Source organism: Lepus europaeus, chromosome 1 (genome assembly GCF_033115175.1).
Source record: "Lepus europaeus isolate LE1 chromosome 1, mLepTim1.pri, whole genome shotgun sequence".
Lineage (NCBI taxonomy): Eukaryota > Metazoa > Chordata > Mammalia > Lagomorpha > Leporidae > Lepus > Lepus europaeus.
The window spans coordinates 42,180,690-42,199,732 of NC_084827.1; the positions used below are offsets into that span (position 1 = coordinate 42,180,690).

Sequence of the window (19,043 nt, forward strand, 5' to 3'; positions counted from 1 at the left end):
CCCATGAGAGTAACAAAGAACCATGAATCAGAACACCGAGATTCAGCATGGGAGCAAGTCTGTTCGTTAGCCCAGAAGCAGGGCTGAAGCAGCAGCAATGGGGGAGACTGCATTCCTGTGGAGAAAAAGGAGTCTTCAGTGGGCTGTGCTTATGGCTCCTTGAGCCTGTCAGTGAGCATACACCTGAGAAGTCTTGTGCTGCAGGTCCCGTGGCCATGTTGGTCGGTGCCTGGGCATAAGGGACTTTTCTTCCAAGCCTGAAGTCATGTGGGCTTGCAGATCACAACAGGACAACCCCACAAATTAACTAGAATCCGTGGAGTTGGGATGTGAACAAAAGTGTTGTGCCTCAAAGAAATCAATCTGTGAGCAAGCGATCATTTTATTAGGATTTATGTTTTTAATAATAGAGCTGTTTATTTATTTGAAAGGGAGAGTTAGAGAGACAGAGGTTGAGAAAGAGAGAGAGAGAGATATCTTTCATTGCTGATTCATTCCCCAAGTGACCACAACAGCCAAGCCTGGGCCAGGCTGAAGCCAGGAGCCTGGAATTCCATCGAAGTCTCTCACGTGGGCCGCAGGAGCCCAAGAGCTCGGGCTATCTTCTGCTGCTTTCCCAGGTGCATTAGCAGGGAGCTTGATCTGAAGTGGCACCATTGCCCATATCAGATGCTTACCTCACAGGCGGTGGCTTAACCCACTGCACCACAATGCCAGCCCCTATAAGGATTTAAAATAAGACCTAGAGTAAGGTCCCTGTTATACTACAGGGTTAATGGTAACACTGCCTTCAGAGGTTGTGTGGTCAAGACACTGGCAATCAAGGAAAGAGACCTTTTATCCCAGAGTTGGGAAAACCGCTTGCAGGTTAAACAGAAAAACTAAAATATTTAGTATTGTATTCTTTCCTCTGATAAAGAAAAAGAAATAAAAAGCTTTGCTAACGCACATGAGATGGAGTGCCTCCAACTGGAAATGGGAAAGCACGTGTGCTGCCTCTTATCACAGTCGCTGGTCTGGGAAGTAACAGCAATTCCCACAGTTCCCAGATGTGCACCCCCCATTTGCTGGCATGGGGTAGCCTCCCCCACAGCAGAAGTGTTTCAGGGGACATACAGGACTGGGAATGCCCTTTGCATGGAGAACAATGCTCCCAGGAAGTAGTCCAAGGAAAGGAGCAAACCGCTTCTGCGAGTCTGCTTTGTTTTATTGAGTTTGTGCCTTGCCTTGTGAACCTTTAGCAGAGTTTTGTAATGTGCAGTGGCTAGTTTCCCTTGACATTGTTTAAGCCCTCGCTTTGTGCAGTGAAAAAAGTTAAATGCTTCACATGCATAATTTCACTCGGTTCTCCCCATAACTCCATGATGAAGATTCCTTGATCATTCCCCTTGTGCTAGTGAAGAGACTGACGCTCACGGAGGTTAAGGAGCATTGCTCATGGTCACCCGAATAGAAAGTGGAGCCAGAATTCTGTCCCAGCCTTGTTGCAATGTGGAGCCCAGGCCTGTAGCCAATTAGCATCCCATTCTTTGGGCTAGAATCTTCCTTGAGGGTGGTCATTCATAAGCCAGGAAGCAAATGTCTCCCAGACTTCATGGCAGTCAACAGCAGGTTCAAGACGTTTACTCTCCCAGGAGGAGTCAGCAACCTGAATGACTTGGAAGAGCATCCTTCCAGCCTCCCAGTTTTCATTGCCAAATACACGCTTCAGGTTTGGGGCAAGCAATGGAATTGAGAATGAAACCTTCCATAGGCTGGAGATATGAAAAGGCATTTTACAGAGTTTGTGGGAAAAGGGAATTGAAAGTCAAGTTTCTTTTTTTCAAAGATGTATTTATTTTTTATTTGAAAGGCAGAGTGACAGAGACAGAGACAGAGAGATCTTTCATCTGCTGGTTCACTCCTCAAATGGCAGCACAGGCAGAGCTGGGCTAGACCAAAGCCAGGAGCCAGGAGCTTCCTCTTGGTGTCCCACATGGGCCATCCTCCATTGCTTTCCCAGGCACATTAGCAGGGAGCTGAGTCAGAAGTGGAGAAGCCAGGACTCGAACCAGAGTCTATATGGGATTCTGGCACTGTAGGTGGCACCCTAATCTATGATGCCACAGCACCAACTGTGGAAAAAAAATTGAAATCCATGCATATACACATTTTCCATCAACTTTTTTGAAGATCTCTTGCATGCATGGACTTCAAAAATTTTGCTGCCAAAATAAACATGAACTTTTTGACATGCCCATGTGTGTGTATATGTGTGTGAGAGAATGAATATGTATATGGTGGAGGGACTGTGAGATACATGAATTTCTTCCTTTCTCATTGCTTCTCTAGATTTTGATTGGCGCTGTCATTGCCATGGGCTCGGCAGACAGAGACGGCCGCCTGCACCCAGGGGATGAGCTTGTCTATGTGGATGGGATTCCAGTGGCTGGCAAGACCCACCGCTATGTCATCGACCTCATGCACCACGCAGCCCGCAACGGGCAGGTTAACCTCACTGTGAGAAGAAAGGTGCTATGTGGAGGTAGGTTCCTGCGGCAGCAGTCGGGGTGGGCTGTGCCATCATGCTTTCACGCCTCGGAGTGAGGCCACTGGAAACAAAGGCTCACATCCGTTTCTATGTTGTGTGAGGAAAGAAACAATCTACCTGTTCCCTAAGCATGATTTTGAAGAGTGCAAGTTTGCACCCAACTGCTACAGTACAGTTGTTGAGGGCTATTTTTCAACTTGGTCATTTAAAAATTTCTGGCCAAACCTTGGGCTAATTTGAGATATGATTGCAGTTTGGTGGATGCCAGTTACAAAATCCTTATGCTAGCTGAAGATGTGCCTTTTGACTATGTTCTTCAGTGTGTTAATAAAGAGACCCACAACATTTGGATACTTCATGTTTTTATAAGGATTTATTTATTTATTTATTTGAAAGTCAGAGTTACACAGAGAGAGAAAGAGAGGCAGAGAGAGCAAGAGAGGTCTTCCAACCTCTGGTTCACTCCCCAGTTGGCCACAATGGCCAGAGCTGCACCAACCCAAAGCCAGGAGCCAGGAGCTTCTTCCAGGTCTCCCATGTGGGTGCAGGGGCCCAAGGACTTGGACCATCTTCCACTGCTTTCGCAGGCCATAGCAGAGAGCTGGATCAGAAGTGAAGCATCCAGGACTCGAACTGGTGCCCATATGGGCTGTCGGCACTGTAGGCGGCGGCTCTACCCACTACGCCACAGGGCCAGCCCCTTGGATACTTTAATAAGGCAACCAGGATAGAAAATCCTCTTATATAGTAGAACCTGATACAAGGTAATCACAAGGCTGTTTGCCTGATATAAAAAAAAAAAAAAAACAGCTGTACATCACTCAGAGAAAACACAATTGACATACTGACATAGTTGCAACCTATGCAACAGATAAATTGCAAGTGATTATCCCTCTTACTGCCATTTTCTCAACTTCGTAAAAGAACCCACCAAAAACATACTTTTAAAAGCCAGCCTTGTGAGAGTAATATAGCCTGATCTGTCTCTCTTCACCATCTCAACTCTCAAAAGAGGCTTGTATTTTTAAGGAACACATGTGTTTACGAACACCACCCAGTGTTTTAATAATCTGAGCACTGCCCAGTGTTGGGATTCCAGACCTCCCCAGAGAACGGCCCCTGCTGTGTCCTGTCAGTCGAAGGAGCAGCAGCAGCAAAGCTGTTCTGCTGTCACCTTTGGCCCCAGCAGCACGCCGGCTTCTCTGCCAGCCTCCTGGCCACCCTTCACACGGAATCGTCAGGGCTAGAATTAGGAGGGGACTTTGCAATACGAGCACCTGCTGCTCCAGACTGCTAAACTGAGGTCTAGAGGGTTGGTAGCCTGCCTGGTACTGTGCAGTGAGTCAGGGACAAGGCAGAAATGAACTCTCCTCCGTGCCTGTTCTGTTACACCACCTCCAGTCCCTCTCCCCACCCTAAGACATAACCAGCATGCCTAGTGAATTCAAAGACATTAGACCAACCATTAGCAAGAGTTGGTCCCTAACATAAGGAGTCCTTCATACGTGCTGTCATAACATTTGAACCCAAACAAGGGTCATAGGCTAATCACAGGCTGTGAATGACTACAGAGGAGAACATTTACTTCTTGGACTGAAGATAAATAGCCTTTTCTTGTCAGGTTCCCTAGAAACTGAACTTGGACATGGCAATCATGGAAAAGGGCAAGTCAGAAGCATTGTCAGCCCTCACCAGCAGAGACGGCCATATATCTTGTATCGTTTGGAGGTTTTGCTAAGAGGTGCCATTTGTCTTCAGAAATTCATGGCATGCCACCTGAGCCACAGAAGTAAAACACCTTGAGTTATGCCTTATCCTTGGGTGAGATGCCAGGAGAGAGGCAGTGCTTGCTTGGTTAATGTCTAACTGTCTATCTCCCTGCAGGGTATTTTTAATAAAAAGTTTGCTGTGCTGTATGTTCTGTGACCTAAAGATAAATTACAAAGATATCTGATTTATAAGAAAACATAGTGCAAAGTGCAAAAGCGATGCACCAACATCATTTCATGCTCCCCTTGCCACCAACTGATTATGGCAAATTGAACTTGGTTCTGATGAACCCAAGCTGGTAGAGTGAATGCCAAATGCTGGACAAACGTGTTCTTGCAATTTGTGGCTCAAGCGATTTCTGTAAAGATGCTCTTTGCTGCAGTTCTTACCAACTTTCCACAGTTAGGCTTCTGAGTGCATTTCAAGTACATTTAATTTTTTTGAAAATGTTCTGCTGTAGGCTGCTAGTTCACACCAGGAGAGTTTCCAAGTTAATTCAGCCTACTCTTCCTTGAAAGCCTCGTCGGTGCTGAGCATAAATAAGTTCAGCAGAGGAATACCTTGCTCACACAGTCATGCCTAGAAACAGGATGGAAAAGAGGCATGAGAAGATGACCTTTTTCCGTGGTTGCCATTTCTCCAAAGTGAGAAGGGACAGCTACAAATGCATGTGACAGCAGAGACACTTTCTCAAGGATTATGATTGTCATTGTTATTACACTTTGCTGAGCAAAGACAGTGGGAGGCACAACCTGGCTTAGGTAGGGGTTCAAAGAGGAACAGTCAGTTTGGGAAGACAGAAGAACAGGGAGACAGGCAAGGTTGCCGCCTGCCCGCGGAAGGAGCAGTGTTATGGAGAAATCCCTCTGTCCTCCTCCTCACCTTGGCTTGTTCAAATGCCCTGCCCCACATCAGAAGACAGGGGGCACTGGCTTCCCAATTAATGCTCAAGAAAAGGAACACATTCCTTATGAGAAATTCAGACAGGTGGGTTACGTGGGGCAAAAATTAGAATAACCCAAAAATCCTGCTCCAAATGTTAAATTAGAAAAACAATGCACACACTAAAGACAGAAAGGCCAGAATTTTTGATTAGGGTGGCTCAATCCTCAAAGTCAGAAAGTGTTGGGTAAGAAGAGACTGTCCAATGCCACTCCCAGTTTTATTTACCAGGTAATTGTAGATCTTGTACTGTGGACTAGTTTTGAGAGTAGATGTCTTATCCATGCCAACAGCTCTGCTATTTAGTTGGTTTTTTCCCCAGGGATATTAGAAGAGTGATTTTAATTATTATCCTGAAAGTATAAATATTTATATATTTAGTAGCTCGGCTTTGAGCTGTTCAACCTAATGACACATTGTTGCAAATACATAGGGTTTATCTGAAAGACAGGGGACCAAAAGGAGTTTCCTAAGGTACAAATATAGAATTGATGTGAAAGAAAGTTTTGTGACTTAATCAAAACTCTTTAGAGTCAGTCTTAAAGCTATCAGCATCTTTTCTCTGACACCTAAGGGAAAATCTCAGCCTTGGCCTAATGTTGAGAAAGGGGCGGTTTTCTTGACAGCGGAGTGAAAAGTGTAGCCAGTGTTTAGGATGCTAGTGCATTCCCTGGTCCCACTCACTACATTTTTGCTCAATTCTAAAAGTAATGCCTCGTCCTTTGTCTACAGGCATGCACCCATTTCAGCGCATCATCTGCCTCCAGGAGTGTATCCAGGAGTGCCCACACAGATGCCTGCAGGAAGGCCAGACTCTAGCATTGGCAAGGCTGTACTTAGGGCTGCCCCTTGCCCTGTGAGATAGCATGAGGGCCCTAAGGTATACCCAAACCCTTGTGTCCAAGCTCTGTCCACACACATACCCCATTGTCTCAGTCATGCTTCAAGGCGACGTAAGTTCATGTGCAGTGCTGACATTTTTCTGAGGGTCAGTCAGGAGAAGCGATGCAGGCACACCCTGGAAGCAGGCAAGGTCTAGATGGTTACAGAATCCTAGAGATCTGGGAGCCTATAGGTGGTTTAGAGGGGAAAAGAAGGTTCCTATTGCACAAAACCCTCTGGCCCTGCCAATTCCTTGCTCTTTGGATAAAGGAGAAATCAGGTATTTTCAAGAGGCATTGGGGAATAGTCAGGATGGCAGGCACCTGCGAACTACATCCCAGTCTGGGGAATAGCCATTACTCCGCTCCATCCGGTATATTTCAACTCTAACCAAATATTTCAGGAGAAAGTAGAAGTCCCTATTTCTGCAAAGTCTCCCAATTTATAAGCAATGGCAATTAATCTTGGCAATGATGAAGCCGAGTACAGGCCAGCACTGCGCACACTGGGAGCAGCAGCATCTGGCCAGCAGCGAGTGCTGTGCACCAAGATTTCTGGCCTGAGTGCTGTGCCTGGCTCCCACCTTCCCCACAGAGACCCTCTCCCATCAGCAAGTGATCTTTCTCAGTGTAAGTGTTGGGGACGCAATGGAAGCTTACCCTAAAATTGGCTGTTTGACCTGAATGAATATTAACTGACAGAATTCTGCACACCCACGTGTGTGTGAGCTAGAATGATGGGTCAGGGATCCATTGGAAATGCATGGATGTTTTTGTTAATGCACATGTTACGTAGTCTCTTTATGACATTATACTATGTTATTCTAAAACGGAGCTGTAGGTGGCCTACACAAGGAAGGGGTGCTGGAAAGAAGACCGTCGCCTTAGATGAGTTAAAACATGACCTAGGATCAACCCCAAAGGCAGTCATGCTATTTGCACACAATAGGAACACAGAACAAGTCCTAGAAGAACTGGGATGCTTCTTGCCCCCGACACTAAATATGCTCATTTTGTCTGGAGCTTGAAAGAGAAGTCCAACCGCAGTAGGAAAGGACTCTACTGATGTAACCCAGAGGCGACTGTTGACTTAGTCAACAATTTTCTTCCTCTCCCTGGAACCTTGGCGTGGCCACTCCCAGCCATTTACTGCAAAGACAGATAATTTTTCTTTGTGGCTGATTTACTGACAATCACAGCTCTCAACCCCCTAATATGTGACAGCCAGAAAATGAGCTCTCTCTTGTCACTTTACTTACTGATTGGGTCCAATAACTCAGGGAGATTTTCAATTGAATGTAGCAGCATAATAATTGTTTGTTTGTCTTCTTCCTGACTATCTCTAATCACTTTATTTCCAACTTGCACAAGGACTGATAAAGGACGTGTGCTTCACCGAAACAATAACAGCTCGTCTAGAGATGATGTCTTCTAGCAAGGAGGCGCGTTTTACAGGCACAAGCTTTCAAGTCTTTGACATTGGCATTATGTCTTTTATGACCTCAAGGCTTTTCTTACAAATGAAAAACATCCATCTTCTACTTTTATTAAAATATGATTAATTTGATTATTTTAAAGATTTATTTGAAGGACAGAATGACAAAGAAAAGAGAGACAGAGTGAAAAAGAGATCTTCCATTCACTGGTTCTCTCGCAGATAGCCATAATGATTGAAGCTGGGCCAGGCTGAAGCTAAGAACCCAGAACTCCATCAGGGTCTCCCATATGTGTGACTACGCTGCTTTTTCCCAGGCGTGTTAGCAGGAAGCTGGATTGGAAGCAGGGCAGCCAGGACTTGAACCAACTCCGATATGGGATGCTGGCATGGCAAGCTGCTGTTTAACCCAGTGAACCACAATGCCAGCCCTGATTAATGAGATCTTAAAGAAAAAAAGAAAGTGTACCAAATAATAATCAGAAATTTAGTGTAGATCTCATTTATTCTGTAATTACAAACAGGAAATACATTTTTATAAAGTCTTTTTAGCTTGAATTTTACTTTCTTTTTAAAAAATTGATGTAAGGTCATTTTTTTATATCTAGCTATAGAAATAAATGCAGCTCCTTTGTTAGGTAACTATGCAACAAAGTATCTCTTGTAGCTTTTCTTCCTCCCTCTTTCCATTTCAGAATAGAATTGCAGCTTAAAAAGTTAAGATATAATTTATAAAGCTTCGCTGATTATTTTTAACTTGCGATAGGAGACAGCCTCAAGAGCTCTAAACTGAAGACAATATCTAGAGACCCAGAAAGGAATCATTAATTGTGATTGTTTTCCATCTTATTATTATTCCATCTTCTGAGTACACTAATCAAACTGTAAGATGGAAAATGAGAGTATTCCAGGTGTCTACTTCATTTCTTTAATCAGAGGGCTAACGCCTAGGTATTAAATCAAATGACAAAATTCTTTCTTGAGGCCGGCACCATAGTGCACTAGGTTAATCCTCCGCCTGCGGCGCTGGCATCCCATATGGGTGCCGGGTTCTAGTCTCCGTTGCTCCTCTTCTAGTCTAGCTCTCTGCTGTGGCCCGGGAGTGCAGTGGAGGATGGCCAAGTGCTTGGGCCCTGCACCCGCATGGGAGACCAGGAGGAAGCACCTGGCTCCTGGCTTTGGATTGGCACAGCTCCGGCCATTGTGGCCACTTGGGGAGTGAACCAGAGGAAGGAAGAACTTTCTCTCTGTCTCTCTCTCACTCTCTGTAACTCTACCTGTCAAAAATAATTAAAAAAAAAAATTCTTTCTGGATGACAGATCAATTTTCATTTCAAAAACTAATTTCCCTGGGCTGCCAACTTTCTATCACTTCATCGTGTGAATATTCTTGCTTTCTTGGGGAAGCATTGGCTTGGTTAACTTGGTTGATAATAGAGTGTGTTGTGTGATATGGAATGTAAATGAGCACAGCCTCCAACACCTCTTTGTAGATTAATTCCTTAGCCTGATATCTGTATTAGATTTAATCCTAGAGTGGCCAAACTACTTTTTGAGTGAAAAATCTCAAAATTTATTTATTGATTCTTTTAAGCCACTTTATTGAAATTTGATTGACATGTAAAAATCTGTGCAAACAACTTCTCAGAAGTGTATTACTGGGCCGGTGTCGCAGCTCACTAGGCTAATCCTCCGTCTGTGGCGCCAGCACCCCAGGTTCTAGTTCCAGTTGGGGTGCCGGTTCTGTCCCTGTTGTTCCTCTTCCAGTCCAGCTCTCTGCTGTGGCCCAGGAGGGCAGTGGAGTATGGCCCAAGTGCTTGGGCCCTGCACCCGCATGGGAGACCAGGAGGAAGCACCTGGCTCCTGGCTTCGAATTGGCGCAGCGCCGACCGTAGCGGCCATTTGGGGAGTGAACCAATGGAAGGAAGACCTTTCTCTCTGTCTCTCTCTCACATTGTCTAACTCTGCCTATCAAATAAAAAATTTTTTTTGTTTTAATTTTAAAAAAGTTGTATTATTGGGCTGGCGCCATGGCTCACTTGGTTAATCCTCCACCTGCAGCGCTGGCATCCACCTGCAGCACCGGGTTCTAGTCTCAGTTGCTCCTCTTCTAGTCTAGCTCTCTGCTGTGGCCCAGGAGTGCAGTGGAGGATGGCCAAGTGCTTGGGCCTTGCACCTGCATGGGAGACCAGGAGGAAGCACCTGGCTCCTGGCTTTGGATCGCCACAGCACCAGCCGGTGCGGCCATTTGGGGAGTGAGCCAACGGAAGGAAGACCTTTCTCTCTCTCTCTCTCACTGTCTATAACTCTACCTATCAAATAAAAAAAAAAGTGTATTACTCCCAGGGCCAGCGCCAGTGAAGCACCACCAGCATCCTATATGGGCACCGGTTCGAGTCCCAGCTGCTCCACTTCCAATCCAGCTCTCTGCTGTGGCTTGGGAAAGCAATAGAAGATGGCTCAAGTCCTTGGGCCCCTGCACCCGCATGAGAGACTCTGAAGAATCTCCTGGCTCTTGGCTTCAGATCAGGGCAGCTGCTGCCGTTGCAGCCAATTGGGGAGTGAACCAGCAGATAAAAGACCTCTCTCTCTCTCTCTGCCTCTTCTCTCTCTGTATAACTCTGACTTCCAAATAAATAAATCTTAAAAAAAAAAGAAGTGTATTACCCCCCTCCTTGAAGTGGGCTGACACACCATAAAACAGAACTTTGACTTCTTAGAGAACTAATACCAGATCCTTTGATATGGACATGGCCTGTGTTGTCAGCTCTACTTCTAAGACCTGCACAGCAGCATTTCTCAAAGTGCGGCCTTGGAACTGGATCCAGATTCCTGTACCCAGTATTCTCTAAACCTTCTGAAAAAAAAAAAAAACTTTTTCATGAACGGATCCTGAATATCTGTTTTTACAAGCTCTGCACGTGGTTCTTATGCACAGTTCTGTTTAGGGTTCTGTCTGCTCATTTTGTGAGCCTCTTCAGCTGGTTATTATGATGCAGCTAAGAACACCAATATCTAGTACTAGGCGTTGTTCCAGAGCTTCCAGTCTTAACTAGAGGAAGATAGAAACAAGTAGCAGCACAGAGGGACCTGATGAGGGGTTTCACCATTTTTGCTATGAAGGCTAGACCTGGGCTAAGACCTGGGGGACTTATAACAGGCTATGTAGCCCCTCGAATGCTCTGCATGTCTTAGAGGAAGAGAAGTTAGTCAGCCAGGCCTGTAGAATACCAGAGTCTAGAACAGTGCCTAGTAATAAGAGGCATTCATTAAACCCTTGTTATGTAATTGAGTGCCAGGGCCAGTATGGTGGAAGTGCCAGTTCAGGTCCTGGCAGCTCCTCTTTCTTTTTTTCTTTTTTTTTTAAATTCATTTATTTGAAAGTTAGAGTTACAGAGAGGTAGAGACAGAGAGAGAGAGGTCTTTCTTTTTTTTTTTTAACTTTTATTTAATGAATATAAATTTCCAATATACAGCTTATGGATTACAATGGCTTCCCCTTCCCATAATTTCCCTCCCACCCGCAACCCTCCCCTCTCCCGCTCCCTCTCCCCTTCCATTCACATTAAGATTCATTTTCAATTCTCTTTATATACAGAAGATCAATTTAGTATACATTAAGTAAAGATTTCAACAGTTTGCACCCACATAGAAACACAAAGTGAAACATACTGTTTGAGTACTAGTTATAGCATTAAATCAAAATGTACAGTACATTAAGGACAGAGATCCCACATCAGGAGCAAGCGCACAGTGGCTCCTGTTGTTGACCCAACAAATTGACACTCTAGTTTATGGCACCAGTAACCACCCTAGGCTGTCGTCATGAGTTGCCAAGGCTATGGAAGCCTTCCAAGTTCCCCGACTCTGATCATATTTAGACAAGGTCATAAAAGACAGGGTGAGGATAGTAACCAATGATCCTAAGAGTGGCATTTACCAGGTCTGAACAATTATACAGCATTAAGTGGGGAAGAGGACCATCAGTACACACAGGTTGGGAGTAGAGCCATTGGTGGTAGAGTAGAGGTTATGATTACAAAGGAATGAGGCCCAAGTGCACTAGACAGGGTCTAGAACAAAGGACAGAGTCATTATTAGAGGAGCTAAGAAAGGTGCTGTCTAAGCTACAATTAAGTTTTCTGATTGAGAGGCAAATAGAACCTGATAGAAGGGGCTTGATAATAATCTGGTGGGCTTTAGGCCTTGTAAGTTAAGAGGCCCAGACCTATCTATCTCTTCACATGGGGTATATCCTAAGGGAGGTGTGAACCTCCTAGGGGAAGGCACTCTGTTGACTTTCAATACTTGGCTGGCCTGGGAGGAGAGCTGGCCAGGTAAAGGCAGGTGGCATCTCTAACAAGAAATTTACAGTTCTGCCTGCAATGTTGCTGACCCTACTTGACCATACCCTCAGCTGCAGTGGTCACTTTGGAAGTTGGGCTGAGTGAAGGGCTTTTCAGCTTGGAGCCAATAAGATCTGTGGCTCTGACCTGGGCATCCTTTGACTCCAGAGCAGGTCCATTTCCAGTGACCCAACTCTTGGCAGAGCTGCCAGGGCTCTTCACAAGCTGACTTCTGCTGAAGCCCAGACTTACCACATTGAAAGCCACTGCAGTGGACTGGCCTGTTGGGTCTCCTTGAGGGCAGATCACCGTACAGATCAGCCATTAATAGGCCTGCCACCCATTGCTTCTGATGCCTAGCTTTCTTTTCCTCCTGGTTTGTGTTAAAGCAGACCAGAGGATGCAAGTCAAGGGAGTGCCCAAGTCCCATCTCTAATCTTCAGTGGCCTGAACTACAAGTCTATAGTCACAGGCATGTTCTGTAGTAGTTTTTCTAAGGTAGACAATGCCCATGAGGAAAATTCTATTCTCACTTTAAAACTTTCTTTCCCTTTGGTCTGAAAGGTTTTTTTTTTTTTTTCTACTTACTGTATACTTCGCTGATGGCGATGTGAATCTAGCTATGAGATTATTATTTAAGCTCTTATTTTGGCTATGCTATTACAGAAAAATGTTAGCCATCTCTTATAAGGTCTAAAGATTAAATTGTGCATCCTACAGATTCCTTCATAATAGAATTAGTTTCCTACCTTGAAGAGAACAGAGAAATGAAAGAACAAGTTGGGCTTAGAATAGAGAAATGAGAGATGTCTTTCATTCGCTGGTTCACTCCCCAAATGGCTGCAATGGCTGCAGCTGGGCCAGTCCAAAGCTAGGAGCCTGGAACTTTTTCAGGGTCTCCCACATGAGTTCAGGGACCCAGGAACTTGGGCCATCCTCCCCTGCTTTCCCAGGCACATTAGCAGGGAGTTTAATCAGAAGTGGAGCGAGGCCGGTGCCGTGGCTCAACAGGCTAATCTTCCGCCTTGCGGTGCTGGCACACCTGGTTCTAGTCCCGGTCGGGGTGCCGGATTCTGTCCTGGTTGCCCCTCTTCCAGGCCAGCTCTCTGCTGTGGCCAGGGAGTGCAGTGGAGGATGGCCCAAGTGCTTGGGCACTGCACCCCATGGGAGACCAGGATAGGCACCTGGCTCCTGCCATCGGATCAGTGCGGTGCGCCAGTCACAGCGCGCCAGCCGTGGCGGCCATTGGAGGGTGAACCAACGGCAAAGGAAGACCTTTCTCTCTGTCTCTCTCTCTCACTGTCCACTCTGCCTGTCAAAAAAAAAAAAGTGGAGCAGTCGTGACTCAAACCATCACCCATATAAGTTGCTGTTGCTGCAGGCAGTGGCTTAACCCACTGTGCAATGATGCCAGGCCCCTGGCTGCTCCACTTTTAATCCAGCTTCCTGCTAGTGCAACCTGGGAGGCAACAGATAATCAACTCAAGTAAATGTTTGTGGGCTCCTGGTACCCATGTGGGTGGAGTTCCAGACTCAGCTTGGCCCAGCCCTAGCTGCTGCAGCCATTTGGGAAATGAACCAGTGAATGGAAGATCTCTCATCAATGATGATGATAGATGATAGATGATAGATAGATAGATAGATAGATAGATAGATAGATAGAAGATATTTAATAGATAGATAGATATTGATAGATCATCGATAGGTGATAGATTCTGCTGCTCTGTCTCTCCCTGTTGCTCTGCCTTTCGAGTAGACACAAGTGAGAAAACAAACATTTTTGGATGTGTGTATTCCAGGCGAACCCTGTCCGGAGAATGGGAGGAGTCCAGGCTCTGTGTCAACCCACCACAGCTCTCCACGCAGTGACTACACAACCTACGCCAACAGCAACCACGCAGCCCCCAGCAGCAACGCCTCTCCCCCCGAAGGCTTCGCCTCCCACAGCCTGCAGACCAGCGACGTGGTCATTCACCGCAAGGAGAACGAGGGATTCGGCTTTGTCATCATCAGCTCCCTGAACAGGCCCGAGTCCGGATCCACTATTAGTAAGTAACTCACCCATCCACACTGGAAGAAGAGGCCTTGTTTTTATTTGCTCAGATGGCAGGGACACCAGACAAGTAGAGCAGAGAGCTGTTTTGGACACACTGTGCAGCCCAGAAGTCACAGGCTGGAGATATCCTCATTGTTATCCTTTGGTTCAAGAACACCAGATCATAACCAATGCCCCCTCCCCAACCCTCAATCCCCATAAAAGCTCTTCTTCGTTTGTAAATCAGGACGAAAATAAAACAGAGTGATGTGGTAGTGACACTGTGGAAGAAAGGGTGCTGACTTTACAGACAGTCAAGGCATGCTTGCTTCTCCTTTGATGGAAAGACCTGCAATAGAATGGAACCAGACCTGCAAAGGATCTGGGGGATAGTAGTCCAGGCAGAAGCCTTAAGATGGAAGGGAACTCAGCATTGAAGAAATCTGGAGAAGCCCAGGGTGGTTGTGGTTCAGTGGACAATGAAGAATGGCATAGAATTAGACAGGAGTCAACCATGCAGCTTTCATACCCACTGGTAAGAAGGCTCCATTGCAATCTAGGTTCGTGGGAACCATTGGAGGGTTTTAAGCAGTGGACTGAAATCTGACTTGTATGTTTAAAAGATGAGTCCAGTGGCTTGTGTAAAATGAAATGTGGGGAGAGCACATGCAGAAGCGGGAGACACAGCCAGGATGTCATGAAAGCAGTGCCTTGAGGCCAGAGGTACTGCTGTGGACAGGAGTGGCAGTTCTGTGAGTCCAGACGACAGGTGTGGAGGCCATATTTCTCTCCCAGTAGTCATCTTTGTAGATTCTCGGGCCTCCCTGGTTGATTTCCTCTCTGCAACAGCATCCCAGAACTCATGGGCAGCCAGCAAGCAGTAGGACAGAAGAGCAGATAGCTCAACGTGTTCATTTTTTATGTTGAAATGATTTAGACAAAAATATCATGAATAGAAAAGCAAGAAAAGAAAAAAATAATAATTCCACCCATGGTGTAATCTTACAATTCTTACAAACTGTGGTGGCTGCCTGCACTTACGGGGCTGGAGAGGAGTGCATCAAGTAATACTCAGAAGATCAAATTTTGAGAAGTTAATGTTATCCAAAAAAAAGAAAAAAGCACCAGAACTACATGGAGGGAATTACCCTGTTTAGCTTTAGCCTTGGCAAATTCAAGAGTGAAAACTACAGGATTAAATCTCAGCAAATATGTGGAGAAGCCAAATAACATACATCTGAAAGTACAATTTCATTCCTCTTTTTCTCCATGATAAGCCGAAGAAACAAATCCAATCTTTAAGCATGGACCAAAAACCAGGATTCTGTCAGTATGATGGATCCACCAAGATTAAAAGGACACAAGACTAAAGATTTTCATGAATTATATAAACAGCCTTCCAATAATTTACACTTGGGGAAAATGTTCAGAGAGAGCTTTTGTAGCTATTCCAGTCATTGAAATTGTTTATTGGGGCAGAATACCTAGAGGACTGGAATAAAAATACAAAGTATGCTGCCACAATGAAAATGTTAAGCTTGTATTTTAGGTCTCAACTTTATTTGAAGTATGACATCTTTATTTCTAAAGGTATAGGGAAGTGCGTGTATGTATATATGTGTGTGTGTGTGTGTGTGTACCGTAAGCTCACGCACACACTTACTATGTAAAGAAACCACAGGAGCGGGCATTTGGAATGCCCACTTCCCATATCAGAGCGCCTAGGTTTGAGTTCCGATTCCACCTTCCTGCTAATGTACATGCTGGGAAACAGCAGCTGATGACTTGAGTACTTGGGTCTCTACCACCCACATAGAAGACCCAGGGAGAGTTCTTGGTTCCTGGCTTCAGCCTGGCCCAGACCTAGCTGTTGCAGGCATTTGGGGATTGAACCCAGTACATGGAGAATCTCTGTCATTCGTTTTCTCTCTCTATCTCTCCCTCCCCTTTCAAATAAAATGCAAATAAATTTTCAAACCCCTTTTTAAGTTTAAAGGAAAAACAAAGAAACCATAAATACCTTCTATATTAAAAATAAAATCCATGCATGAATAGATTTGGGAAATAACAGGTGCCGATGATTACGGTTAATATGGGACTTCTTCTCCCTTCCAAGTGACATCAAAAGAATAGTTCTCACCACTTTCCAAATGGTATTATTTTGCATCATCCTGAAGAGTGGAAAGATAGTCTAGAGTTCATGATACTTCATGACTTCTTTATTCACATGTTTAGTTTTTTTCAATTTAAGAATTGTGAAAGGCAGGTCCTCCCACACTCTGTGGCAAAAGCTCCTGTTACACTGACGGCACATGGCAACTCCAGTATGTAGTTTGTAACGTGCACCTAAAAGATTCCTGGAGCTGCTGCTGTTTCATACTTAGTTTCCGTAATAACTTTGACCTCTAATTTTTGAGAGAAATGCTAAGAGCCTTGTGAATGATCAAGAGCCATCCTTGGGCCACCTTATACATTGTCAAAATATCAAGAGTTCTAGGCTTGTGAGCCTGAGACAGGGGGATACTACCAGGTGCTCAGCAATCAGTCATTCCCAGGGCTTGTGTCATTTTTCTCTTCGCATCCTGCATGAGCCCAAGGATCATTAACACATCCACGGTTTTGTTTTCACGGCTACTCAAGCCTTTTTGCTGGTGGACAAAGTGTATTTATGCCTTTCACAGGAGCACCATTGCATTTAGACAGGAGAATGGTGTGGTTACCAGTCAGGGTACTACAGTCATGCTGCCTGGGTCTGAAACCTGGCTCCATGATTTATTAGCCATGTAACCTCGAGGAAGTTCCATGACCTCTTTTGGCCTCTGTTTCCTTGTGTGTAAAGTAAAGATTATTTCAATCTCTGTATCATGAGGTTGCTATGAAGGTAAAATGAATCAATCCATGGAAATGCTTAGAACAGCCTGGGCTCAGAGGAAGCACTAGATATGTCCCTGCTGCTGTCCAGACCACCGTCCCTTTTGGAAGTATCCTTCCTTCCCTCTCCACCAGCTTACTCTTCCTGGGTAGTACAGAAGTCACAATGACTGAGCCAATCAGCCATTATGTAGAGCCACCCAGTCTCCCAGGGCAGCTAAATCTGGACAACAGATGAGCATCTCTGTGGGCCAGCTCCTCCTCCCCATATGTGAACCTCCTGGGAGCACTGGCTTTGCCAACCCTCATCCACCTGCAGCCAGTCCAGCTCACCATGCTTGTGCAGAGGCTCCAGGCTAGAACTGCAGGTCCATCTTTCCAGAGCTCACTAGTCAAGAATCTAGGAAAGACATGAAAAACATCAAAATTTTGTTGTTCTCACTGAGGTCTGTGTACACAAGGTAGACAAGACTCAAGTAGCTCCTGACTCCGAGTGGATCAGGTGCTTGTGCTATAAAAGTGCCCCAGTGGCTAGAGCAATGGAGTTGATAGGCTGGTCATTAGGCATTCCCAGCTCAAGGACAAGTCCTGACATCCAGGTAGTATCACATACCCATCTTTATGGGTGCTTCCTACTTTCCCCCAAAATCTGCTTTTCCACCAGGGGTGCCCAAACAGGGATTTCTGGTACAATGGATGAAGCGGAAGTCACCCTTCTTCTCCTGCTTTGATCAACAACGTTATGTTGGAATTTGTGGGGTAGACATACATGGGCCACTTGGAAGCCTACAGCCTGTTGAGGGAATTTATCATCAAATGCAGACCCAGAGCTATCGGTGAGGTAGAACATCAAGAGAGCAGCTGTAACCAATCAAAACAGTCTCCAATAGGGGAACCATGGTCTCAAACCTTTCCTCCTTCATGTGTGTTCCTCTCGTGCTGAGGACTTGATTTTCTGCTTTATCTGCAATCTCATCACTGCCAATGAGCTGCTGACTGTCCAATGATGTTTCACCTCTGCACTGGTGCTGAAAACCATTTCCACATGTTCAGTCTTCGGCACGATCATGGTTGGCTTTCCCTAAGGCCCACTGCAATCCGGTGTTCAGGGAAGAAGTTAGTGATCTTTGGTAAAATGTCCTGATGACATTGTTAGGGCATCTGTGATGACAACCATAGGCTGTGGAGTTTCAAAGTTACTTGGAGACTCAAAACCTTAGCTAGCAAGTCCTTTGTGACATTTTTAAGTGCAGTCCCTTATAAGGGTGAAATACAGCTGAACCACTAGCAAGGCAGATTAGAATGTTCTCCGTCTACCATGCCACCACAAAATAATCATTTGAACTTACAGTTAACACAGAGTAAAGCAAAGGCCAAGATCTCTGCAGCATTATCCTAAGATAAGAAAATTTTAAACTAAACAGAGGTGGCTTTGGACAGTAGGCCTAAGGCTTACTCCAACTTGTCCAAAAATACATCCCTTGAGAAAGCCATTGAGTCTTCCTGTGCCCCTTCCTCATCCACGGAGTAAGGGAAGATGATCTTTATGGACAACTGTAGCTCCAAATTACATTATGCCATGAGGAAAACAGGATATTGGATTAGTTTTGTCTTTTAAAAAAATATATTTCTTTCTTTATTTGCAAGGCAGAGTGACAGAGAGAGAGGGATAGATGGAGAGAGACATTCCATCTACTGGTTCACTCCCCAAATGGCTGTAATAGCCAAGGCTGGGTCAGACCAAAACCAAGAGCCAAGACCTCCATCTGAATCTCCCACCTGGGTAGCAGGGACCCAGGCACTTGGGACATCCTTCACTGCCTTCCCAGCTGCATTAGTAGGGAGCTGGATCAAGAGTGGCATCATCAGGACTCGAACCAGACACTCCTGTAGGGACGCTGACATCACAAGTGCCAGCTTAGCCCTCTGCACCACAACACTCATTCCCAGCTTTGTCCCTGTGTGAAAGCTTTGGTTGATTTTGATGCCTGGATCAATTTTTTCCCATTCACTTAAGCAATCATTGTAACTTTTGTTGCTTTCGTCTTTGCTTATGTGTTGGAAGTGGCTCTTAACACTTTCAATTCTTCTGTCCTCTCAACCTCTCTCAAGAAATGATATGGAATGAGCACTTAGATGCACTACAGCAGCTCCTCTTTTCAGGCTCTGTAAGTCAGTTTCCCTCCCTTTATGGCATGCTTGTTGAATGATGACACATCTACAACATCCAGAG

At 45.2% G+C, this 19,043-nt stretch overlaps 1 protein-coding gene across 1 annotated transcript in view; it reads left to right on the forward strand.

Annotated features, from left to right (window-relative positions):
- Positions 1-19,043, forward strand: part of MAGI2 (membrane associated guanylate kinase, WW and PDZ domain containing 2) — a 1,616,214-nt gene that overhangs the window by 1,433,098 nt on the left and 164,073 nt on the right. Inside the window, exons 14-15 of the mRNA XM_062210835.1 lie at positions 2,332-2,524; positions 13,704-13,952. Of these exons, the coding sequence (XP_062066819.1) occupies positions 2,332-2,524; positions 13,704-13,952 (442 nt within the window). The remainder of the gene's footprint in view (positions 1-2,331; positions 2,525-13,703; positions 13,953-19,043) is intronic.